This window comes from Saccostrea cucullata, unplaced genomic scaffold (assembly GCF_032062105.1).
Source record: "Saccostrea cucullata isolate Sc308-1 unplaced genomic scaffold, CSIRO_AGI_Scuc_v1 ctg1177, whole genome shotgun sequence".
Lineage (NCBI taxonomy): Eukaryota > Metazoa > Mollusca > Bivalvia > Ostreida > Ostreidae > Saccostrea > Saccostrea cuccullata.
Genome location: NW_026924569.1, coordinates 35864 through 46907, shown reverse-complemented (window position 1 = coordinate 46907; position 11044 = coordinate 35864). Strand labels below are relative to the sequence as shown.

The 11044-nt window shown below is 35.6% G+C and overlaps 1 protein-coding gene across 4 annotated transcripts in view; it reads left to right on the top strand.

Annotated features, from left to right (window-relative positions):
- The first annotated feature begins 1712 nt into the window (after positions 1 to 1712).
- Positions 1713 to 11044, top strand: part of LOC134266730 (argininosuccinate synthase-like) — a 22776-nt gene continuing 13444 nt past the window's right edge. Inside the window, exons 1-12 of one of the 4 annotated variants that reach the window (XM_062748951.1) lie at positions 1713 to 1830; positions 4560 to 4687; positions 5667 to 5735; positions 5885 to 6009; positions 6093 to 6213; positions 6325 to 6399; positions 6757 to 6827; positions 7185 to 7306; positions 7882 to 7966; positions 8328 to 8392; positions 8549 to 8622; positions 8933 to 8990. In XM_062748951.1, the coding sequence (XP_062604935.1) occupies positions 4577 to 4687; positions 5667 to 5735; positions 5885 to 6009; positions 6093 to 6213; positions 6325 to 6399; positions 6757 to 6827; positions 7185 to 7306; positions 7882 to 7966; positions 8328 to 8392; positions 8549 to 8622; positions 8933 to 8990 (976 nt within the window). In that variant the 5' untranslated portion in view covers positions 1713 to 1830; positions 4560 to 4576. Of the gene's footprint in view, positions 1831 to 1966; positions 2053 to 2474; positions 2574 to 4035; positions 4140 to 4559; positions 4688 to 5666; positions 5736 to 5884; positions 6010 to 6092; positions 6214 to 6324; positions 6400 to 6756; positions 6828 to 7184; positions 7307 to 7881; positions 7967 to 8327; positions 8393 to 8548; positions 8623 to 8932; positions 8991 to 11044 lie in introns of those variants that run through there. The other 3 variants (XM_062748952.1, XM_062748950.1, XM_062748953.1) reach the window with 3 other exon arrangements.

Here is an 11044-nt window from a genome sequence, read left to right as displayed (position 1 = left end):
TATGAAAGCCATATCCCTTACCGTTCAAAAGTTATGGCCAAGGTTAAAGTTTTTTTCATAAGTACGGAAATCTCCAAGGTCAAGGTCAAAAGGTAAAGATTGCTGGTATCCAATGAAAGGTTTTTCCACAAAGAATATATATACTAAGTATAAATGTCCTGGTATCTACTGTCAAAAAAATATGGCCAAAGTAAAAGTTTGGAATTTTTGTGTAAAAGTGGGTCAAACTCCAAGGTCAAGTTCAAAAGGTCAAATTTGGTGGTACCCAAAGAAAGGTCTTGTCACAAGGAACACACATGTGAAATATGCAGCTATGAGCAAGGTTAAAGTTTTTGCGAACAAACAGACAGAGAGAGACAGACGGACGGACACGACAAAAACTATATATACCCCCCGAAACTTCGTCTACTGGGGCATAAAAAGTTATGGCCATGGTTAAAGTTTTTAAATAGTTGGTCACACTGAAAGGTCCAGGTCATAAATTCTTTAAGGTCTTGTCAAATCATTGAATACTCATGTGAAGTATGACGTCCTAGTAAAGAATGTGAAGTCCTAGCACCGACTTTTCAAAAGTTATGAACAATGTTAAAGATTAACAGTTTTTGGTAAAAGTGATTCAAACTTTAAGATCAGGAGTAGCTGCAAAACTTTAGCTCTCTGCTAAAATTTGGACAGATAAAGCAGAGGGCTACAGTTCTGCAGCTAGGACAGGAAGTCAAATTTAGTGATACCCCGAAGAAAGGTCTTGTCACAGGGAATACAGCTATGAAATTATGAAAGCTATACCCTAACCACTCAAAAAATGGGCAAGGTTCAAGTTTCAACTGTGAAACAGACGGATAATACAAAAACATACCTCCGAAGCTTCGATTAATAGGAAAAAGCTTTGTCGACCCCAGATAAAACATGAAACAAGATGCGTTTGTAAACACTATGCGCCCGGCGGCAACAAATTTAAAAAAAAACCCATATTTTTAGCCTAAAGGTCACAGTGTAGGTCACAAGGTCATTGATCTTCGTTCAGAAGTTATGGCGAAGGTTAAAGTTTGCCGTCAAAAAAGCTATATTTAGCGTATAGGCCACAGTCAAGGTCACAAGGTCATTGACCATGGTGTCTTTTAAAAAAGCTTAATAAGTGTTGTATGTATACCAAATATGAAGTCTCTATCTTTTATGGTTCAAAAGTTATGGCAAATGTTAAAGTTTGCAAAAAAACCTCCATTTTTAGCATATAGGTCAGAGTCAAGGTCACAAGGTCATTGACCTTGGTGTCATTTGAAAGACCTTCATTAGTGAAGTAGGCATACCAAATATAAAGTCTCTATCTTTCATGGTTCAAAAGTTATGGCGAAGGTTAAAGTTTGCAGACAAACAGACAGACAGACAGGACAAATACAATATACGCCTCGGATCTTTCGATCCGGACGCATGAAAAGGGCAGATCCAGCCCCTAATGCCTGTGATGAAAGCATTATGTTGAATCTCTTCTCTCTCTCTCTCTCTCTCTCTCTCTCTCTCTCTCTCTGTGTGCGTTTCCAGTCTCTTTGATAATTAATTGATCATCAAGGTTAAAGCAGGAAATCAGATTTCTATCAATAAAAGGCCATATGAGAAGATTACATACTGCAAGTAATATTTGTCTTCTTGTTCATTAGATTTATTAGTTCCCTAAAATACACAATTTTTCAGTTGACATTTTTCCCTCCGGAGTCAGTAATTCCAATTTCCATCGATTGTTGCGGCAAGTCGTCAACCACTGTGGCCTGTAATCAGAAGAGAAGTCGTAATTTGCGAGCCAGTGTGGCGAATTTCCTACCAGAAATTTACAAGGTGAGATCTCTCTCTCTCTTTCTGTTTTTTTCTCTCTCTCTTCCTAGGTAAAGAGTGTGGCTGATTTATCACTGTAACGGACAAGGTGACCCCCTAGTCTCTCTTTCTCTCTCTCCTTCCTACACTGTAAGTGTGGCGAATTTTTTAACGGGGTAATAGATCTCTTTCCTAATCTCCGTGTCAATGTGATGAATTTTGTTTTATTAGGAACTGCATGGCAAGGTGAGATTCTCTCTCTCTCTCTCTCTCTCTCTCTCTCTCTCTCTCCATTCAGGTCAAGTTTAAGTACTGCATATCTAAAGCAGAATAGCTTCCAATGTAATATATGGAAAATTAACCGTTATCTTGTGTGACATTCCATGATAATAGATATCAGGTTTGTACCTAAGTACAGGTGCAATGTGTTCCACAAAATTCACAGTATCTCAGACATTTAGATTATCGTTAAAATAATCCCATTCCTGATTTACATCTTAATCCTTATAATTATGCTACCCTATTGCATCCTTAATATTGATCAAAGATTCAGAACAGTCCGTGCTAATGTTTGTCGATTTTCGATTGAGAAGTCGATAAATCGGCAAAGATGACAGACAGGTATACCATACAGGTGAAAGCATGCAGGCACCGTACATTCTTGCGTAGTTAAGATATATGTTCAGTGAATGCACATGTGTGTATACATGTAATATGCAGAAAGGCGAATCTATATGAGGGATCAAAGAGGTCCGGACCCCCTTCAGGTTAGTCCGATCCTTAGGTTCTGAAAATCATAATTGAAAATATTCACAAAATGGCTCTGATTTCACGAAGTTAGGTGGTTTTATGCCCCGCCATGAATATGGCCCACTGGCGGATTTAGAGGGGGGCCCAGGGGTCCCGCCCCCCCTTTTGAGTCTTCAAAAATACACAATATTTGATAAATCAATGTTTTTTGGTGTGACTGTGGGCCCCTACCCTGACCTCAAACTGGTCTGGCCCCCCTTTTCAAAATTTCTGGATCCGCCACTGTGGCCGGGGCATAAAGTGTTTGTCATGTACGTCTTCCGTCCTTCCGTCTTTCTGTCTTTCCGTCACACTTTGCGTTTAGCTTAGTTCAAAGCCCAATTTCAAAGAAACTATCCAAGATATTTTCATCAAACTTCATAGGGTCAAAAAATGTTGATGCAGTAGAATAGCTCTCATCAGTATGTATCAGCATATGAAGTTTGATAACACTTTCTTGAATGGTATCTTTGACCTCACTTTTCTTAAATGAGTGTTTAGCTCTGTTTTAAAGATACCATTCAAGATAGTGTTATCAAACTTCATATGTTGATACATACTGATGAGATCTATTCAACTGCATCAACATTTTTTCCTTGACCTTTCCTTTGACCTTGACCTCACTTTTCCTAAATTAGTGTCAAACTTCATATGCTGATACATAATGTAAGCAATTCATCTTCACGAAGTTAACTGGTTTTTATGCCCCGCCATGAATATGGCCGGGGCGTAAAGTGTTTGTCATGTCCGTCTTCCCGTCCTTCCGTCTGTCCTTCCGTCACACTTTTCGTTTAGCTCAGTTCAAAGCTCAGTTTCAAAGAAACTATCCAAGATATTTTCATCAAACTTCATAGGCCGATAAATACTGATGAGAGCTATTCAACTACATCAATATTTTTGAACTCGACCTTTCCTTTGACCTTGACCTCACTTTTCTTAAATAAGTGCTAAACCTCATATGCTGATACATACTGATGTAAGCAATTCAACTGCATCACTATTCAAGATATTATGAAATTTCATACACAGATTCTAATTTTCATGTTGCATTACTGATATAACCTCGACGGGGCATTCATGTCCTATGGACATATTTCTAGTTATCTATGGTACATGTACGTATTCTTTCATAGTTTATTATAGTTAACCATTAATTACAGTTCTCAAATATATATTATCAGGGAACACGAATCAATGCATAAGGTGTATATACATTTTCGAATTAAAAATTGATCAACAGATATATTCAAGTATTAAAAAATAGGCATCCAGACATTCGGAGAAAATTGCATGTTTTCATTCTTATAAACAACACGGTATCGTAGTTCACCTGTATACCTCAGGTGAATAGATAGTGTGAAAAGTCTGTGCAGGTATTGCAAGACATCACAGATTGCATCATACTTTCAAACGAGATTTGCGATAATCAACTGCAACAACATTTTTGTCATTGTACCAGTGTTTAGGAAAAAACATAAATTATTGTGTTTTATATGGGAATGTAAGATTACGGAGTATCACGGATAAAATTATGGCGTAGTGAGGTTTGTGAAACATCCCCGCTTTGCTTTAGAAATATACATTCATCACCTACTTTCTGCAATATACAGTGTTTAAATTGCAAAAGACGACACATCAATGTGGTCTTAATAAGTACATGTATTTCATTCTTAAGTCAAATGTACATTTCTCGTGCACAGGTTTGATACGTGTTTCTGATCTGATCAATAATTTTTTGATGACGTTCGTGATTTATTGGAGAATAATATCCGCGGCATTTCTTTGATCTCGGCAATAATCGTAGTAGAATACTATGTAAATTTAAATTGTTCTTCGAGCTGGATACGCGCATTTGGGTTTTTCCTATGGGAGTTATCACTACCACATTAAAGAGTACTTTTTTGGAATACTATTCGTAAAAAATATTAAAATGGAAAATATAAGAACTGATTTTATTTCTACAGAAAGTAGCAGTATATAGATGTCTGACCCCAGCAGTAGACGTGTTGTCCTGGCGTACAGCGGGGGACTGGATACGTCCTGCATCCTGGTCTGGCTGATAGAGCAGGGATACGAAGTCATTGCTTTCTGTGTAAGTTTTGTCTAACATTGGCATACGTATGGAAAAGGTGATCGGTTGTTCGAAAGAAACAAACTTTAAGGTATACCTTTACACAGATGACTAAAAATTCCACTGATAAGAACGAAAAACCACCTATTTCACATTGTACACCTATGATTCTTGTGTTAAATTTCAATTTCAAATAACTAGGTCAATGGCCTCGTTTTCATGCTACGGGCCCCTGAGTATTTTTCGGGAAATACCTCAATTTTTCACACTATGACCATTTTTTTCTTCACTCACAAAATATTACAAGCGACAAAACTCTTTAAATAATGAAATATTATAACAATGGAATAGAGTTGCTCCGTATAAAGAAATGAGTAGAGTTTGGGCCATAAACGTGATAATTATGACAGTCCGAATTTCCTCTGTCATATTTATATTTTTTCCCTATTTTTAATCAAATGTTGCAAAAATCTGACTGATAAGAACTCTAAATTATTTATAGCCTCAGGTTACTTTTGTTACCCTCATTCTCATGGTATCAATATTATATGGGGTCAATGATCAAATTATTGAGATATGCTGACTGCAGTGGTTTTTGTACATGTTTTTGAATTTATTTATTTCATAGCATTCATTTATTTGACATAATTTATGAGCTTAAACACATATAAAATTTGCAACATGATGTCTTAATATACATGTAATCTTTACTTTGTGATTCATATTTCAAGAAATAAAAATTTTGACAAAATTGAAAAATTAAAAATTTAGTCCGAATTTCCTCTGCATAGCCATACATTGAGTTTTGTTCCTGTATATTTTCTTCAAGTACTTACATATTAAATTTCTAAATTGATATTGAGATAAAACTTAGTTATTTTATCAATTTAGAACAATTTTTGATTTAATATTTTATACTTTATAAAATTTCCTCTCTGATTTCTGAAACCTGAGTAAACGTCATCCTTAAAAGCAAACTTCAATATTTTATCTTGAATAGGCTAACATCGGGCAGGATGAAGATTTCGAGGCTGCAAAAGAAAAGGCACTAAAGCTTGGTGCAAAGCGGGTATATTATTCTAAAAGCTTTATTGTTAAAAGTGGACTGAAATGAAAGAAAAGTCTATACAACAATGTTTTTGTATCTATAGTCAAAGCGTCTCCTTTAGGCATTTAGGATTTGTGTGTGTTCACGTTTCATTTTAATTGTATATGTAGATGGTAATTCCTGATGTACGTGCTGAGTTTGTAGAGGAATTTATATGGCCAGCTATCCAGGCTAACGCTGCCTATGAGGACCGGTACCTCCTGGGCACCGCTCTGGCGAGGCCTTGTATAGCCAGGTGAAGATTGTGACGTTCAACATCGTGATCGTAGGGTGACGGAGAAGGCGCATTGACCAATGTGAGACTTTTTCTCTTTACAGGGCTATGATCAAGGTTGCCGTTGAGGAGAAGGCGCAGTTTGTTTCCCATGGGGCCACAGGCAAGGGCAACGATCAGATCAGATTTGAGTTGGGGGCTTATGCATTGCACCCCACAATTAAGGTTGAACCCCATGATGACTTTGACAAATCGTATTATATCGACCAGGAAAAAAACTTCATGAATATGTTGTTCACATCACTTTCTTATTAAAAAAATGTTTTATATGTACAGGTTATTTCTCCATGGCGTCTGCCGGAATTTTACAACCGCTTTCAGGGCAGAGCAGATCTTTTTAAATATGCACAGGTAAAATCATTCGACTGAGAATTTTCAGGTAATCTAATTCAACTAAAGAAATTGAATTTTGTTCAAGCAGTTCACAGTAGTTAAAATACACACAGATATTTTCACGCTAGTATATAAAAATGCATTGGGCATTTGTTAAAATTATCGAAATGATCCGTACAAAGCTAATCCCTAGGAACCGGGGGGGGGGGGGGGGAGGGGGGTTGCACCTCACCTTCCCATCAAAAAGATCGTGCTTCATAGGGCCTACATGAATTGCAATCTCTTCAAAAAATCAACCAATAATTTATAGTGAAATACATACACCTGTAAAATCATATACTTTTGTATGTTATATTCATTCCTGCATCATTTCAGGAACATGGCATTGCTCTGCCGGTAACCCCAAAAGCCCCGTGGAGCATGGACGCTAATTTAATGCATATAAGGTAAGTTTATATTTATATAAGAATTTATATATTTTTGAGGAAGTTTGCGGGAGGTGGGCTTCCTGCCCTGTGTCAGTTCAGGTCAGAATTCCAAGCAATGACTATTCATATAAACATGTATATACCAGTTAAATACAAATCACATACATACAAAACAAAACCAAAAACAAAATCGTATGTGAATTCGATGAACGAATTGGGTAAAAAAATGTTTATAACCCTGGTATGTGTTAAAGTGATCTTTGATTCAAACCTATAGATATCTATTATTTTTGTGTAGTTTTAATATATTTTTTCTTTTATTTCACATGAGAGTAAACATAACCCTTCAAGTTTCTGGTATTCTCTCTAATACAGCTACGAGTCGGGTGTTTTGGAGGATCCAGCCAAACACGCCCCTCCGGGGATTTACCAGATGACTGTAGATCCGGAACAAGCCCCCGATCAGGCAGAGAAAATCCTCATCTCCTTTAAAAATGGTAATTTTATATATATGTTATATTGTATAAAAAATACTCAAAGACTTGTTTTCAAAATGGATACAGAAATTAAAAAAATAAAGAGAAATAATTAATCAATATGCACTGTACATCGATCTAAAAAATGTTTTTAATGTACCTAGTACATTAATCCTCAATAATATTGAAGTACAAAAATATTTTTTGGCTCAGTTAAGCTTGGACTTTTAGTAAGACGTGGTATTCTCAACGTTACATAATTAGCATCTGAAACTTACACAGCTTTCCTTCATTGTTGAAATATACATGGGATAGAATTTCGGCAAATGCCAATTAGTGTATCGAATATAAAACAATAACATTGTCTTACCGGCAAAGAGGTGAGGCTGAAGTCGTCTCATCGTCAACAACAATTTCTAAAGTTCCTGATGTTATCAATTTCTTAACCAATCAGAATCTATTCGCCATTTGACAGACGCTAATTATGTAGCGCCGAGAATGCCATGCCTTACTAAAAGTCCAAGCTTACCTAAGAATTGTTCTATTTACGAATAAATAAATACATGTAATTAACGAAATGTTTTGTTTATTTACAGGTTTGCCTGTTCATGTTAAGAATTTAGGAAACAGCACGGAAAAGAACAAACCACTTGAAATTTTCTCTTACATGAATGAATTAGGGTATATAATATTAAACTCAAAAAGCCTACTGAAATTATTATAAATAAAATATATTATAGTTTGCAGCTAACTGTAAAGTTTCACGTTACGTCACGATCTTTTTCGTTAGCTGCATCCACCGTAAACAATTCACGTGATTGGTCAACTGAAATTATCAACATTGACAATATATTGTTGCACGAGCAACCAATGAGGGATGTTTCCAGTCGTAAAGCTTGCGGTTAGGAGGCGTGTACAATTTACCTTGAGTGCAGCTGTCAACTAGATCGTGACGTAACGTGAAACTTTACAGTTAGCTGCAAAATATAATAACTGCAAAACACTTCTTTTCGTAAATATTGTATTTTTCATATAATTCTAGTGGAAAGCACTCCATTGGAAGAATAGACATAGTAGAAAACAGGTTCATTGGAATGAAGTCTAGAGGTAACATACTAATGTTTACTAGTAGCCTTCCCGTATCTACTAGTACCTAATTTCAAATTTCGCATCTACATTATCTGTGGCACAGTTCACTTAAATCTTGTTCGGTATTAAAAAGAGATTTCATGACATTTTGATTGGTCTTTGGTTCTTCTCTAGGTCTTTATGAAACACCCGGTGGAACTATTTTACTGGCTGCACATATGGACATTGAGCTGTTTACCTTAGACAGGGTAACTTTGTTGATGTTGCTTTAAGATATAGAACAAAGTATTGCAAATATTGTATGATTAAATAATTACTATTACCATCAAACATTGTAGAAAATCACAAGTTATGTTCACTTGGAAATGACTTTAAAAATGAACACAGCATTTTACTTTCTTTTTTTCAAAATCTGTTTTTTTTTTTGTCAATACAGTGACGTAAAAACCTTCGAATTGCAAATTTTCCCTTGGTAGCCTGATATTCAGAATATTGTAGTCCTTTGGTAGCTTAATTTTCAGCATTATTCTCATCATTTTAAATTATTAATACTTTCAGGAAGTACGGAAAATAAAACGGAATCTCGATATCGCCTTCTCAGATCAAGTGTATAAAGGTATAGTATTATATATTTACCTCAAAGTGTTTAGGAGCTCAGTAATTATCATGATATTTAATTAAAACATTGCATCGTCCAAATGCCGGGGGTCCTGAGTCAACACATTGGACAGCGGCAGCGTGTTGACTCGGGGCTATGGAACGCCGGGACTGTTTTATATGAGGATAAATCATTATATGCAGTGTTTCCGCGGTACTATCTTAATCAAAAGAAGTAGTTTTTACATTATATCGTATGCAACTTCCATTATACACAGTACTTGTTTCATTTTATGATGCAGATATCATTATATTATGTACAACTATCATTACATGTTTTTATCATTATATAAAGTGCTTTTAACATTATAGGCGGTAGATCTAACATTATACGCAGTACACACAATATATTATGTACTGTCTTCTCACATTATATGTATACAGTACAAGTATATCCATCATTATATGTAGTACATGTGTATTTCTGTTATTATGATGATGCTGATCGTTTAATATTATGTCCGGTTCAGTTAGCATTCCGTGCGGTAGATTTTGAATTTTGTTACGGTAAATGAATTTCAAACTCGAATTTCAATCCAATGTTTCCCCCGCGTCCGCGTCGAATTGTACTCGCCCATTGTCTATCATTGAATGTTTTGATTGTAACAGATAGAAATGACGTAAGCTGCATATTTCCAATCTTGCCAGTTAATGTTCCGCGCGGTCTTACATATCAAAAGCTTTTTATTGACCTATGATCAACCTTTGATAATTAAAAATCTATTACTGGTTAATAAGACTGATTTATCAAAAATATGCCAATCAAAGTTTAACTTATGCTTTATAATAAGGTACAGTGTATTCAATAAAAATAAAATCAGACTTAGAAAAAAAGATACATTTAGATGTATATTTCTGTCCGGAAAAGCCGTAATGGTGGTCTCATTGGTTTAGTTTTGTAAAGTGTGCTTTCTATGTTGGTTACATGTGCATCTATATATTTAAATTAATTTTATTTGCTTTGTATGAAACCCAATCAAAAAAATTATTTATATTTTGTTTTATTACATATTGTGTTATAACATTTTGCGTTGTCTTCAGTGCAAAAATAAAATACAACGAAAAAAGCACATTATTACATTTTGCGTTGATCTCGACTCAAAATGTAATAACGCAAAATGTAATAATCTAAAATCTTGTTATTATATTTTGTGTTATTGCATTTTGTTATTGCATTTTGCGTTGTCTAAGGCCTGTTCAGCAGAGCGAACGTTCGCAAGTGCTCGCCAAAATTGCAAGTGCTTCCCTCGGCACCAGATCTCATGGTACTCGGGAAAACTTCGGAAGGTCCACAAGGCCCTCAGGCAACATTTGTTGGAATGGAAATTCTTTCACCAATCAACAAATTAAATGAGTCCCTTTGTGGTAGAATTGACTTACTTACCCAGACAGTTAATGAAATGAACGGGAAATTACAAAAACTGGACATTATTGAAATGAAACTAAGCCAGTTTGAAACAGAATTAAGAACAGTTAAAAATACAGTCTGCTTAGCGGATAAAAGAATAACAGAAGTTGAAAAGGCAATGGAATTTATGAATCAGACTTTTGAAACTAGTAAAAAAAATGTCGCAGAAATGACAGTTGCGATGTCCTCTGTAAAACAAATCACCCAACAAACAAAGCTCGATACAGAAACCGTCCAAGGCCAAGTACGAACAGCCCAAAGCAAGATCAAGAGTGCTGACACTGAGCTTTCAAGACATTCAAAGATGATAGAAGGCATGGCAAAAAATATGGATCAGTTAAGACGAGATAAAATTCAAATGCAAGAAACAATAACAGATTTGCAGTTTAGGTCAATGAAAATGAACTTGGTCTTTAGTGGTTTGGGAGGAGAGAGAAAGAATGAAAATACACAGGAAAAGCTGCGTCAATTTCTTAACAACGAACTGGAGATTACGCATCACGTAGAATTCAGTAACGTCCACCGCTTCGGACGCTTCACTAAAGGGAAACCCCGACCAATTGTTGCTCGCTTCCTGTATCAAGAGGATCTGGATATGGTATTGG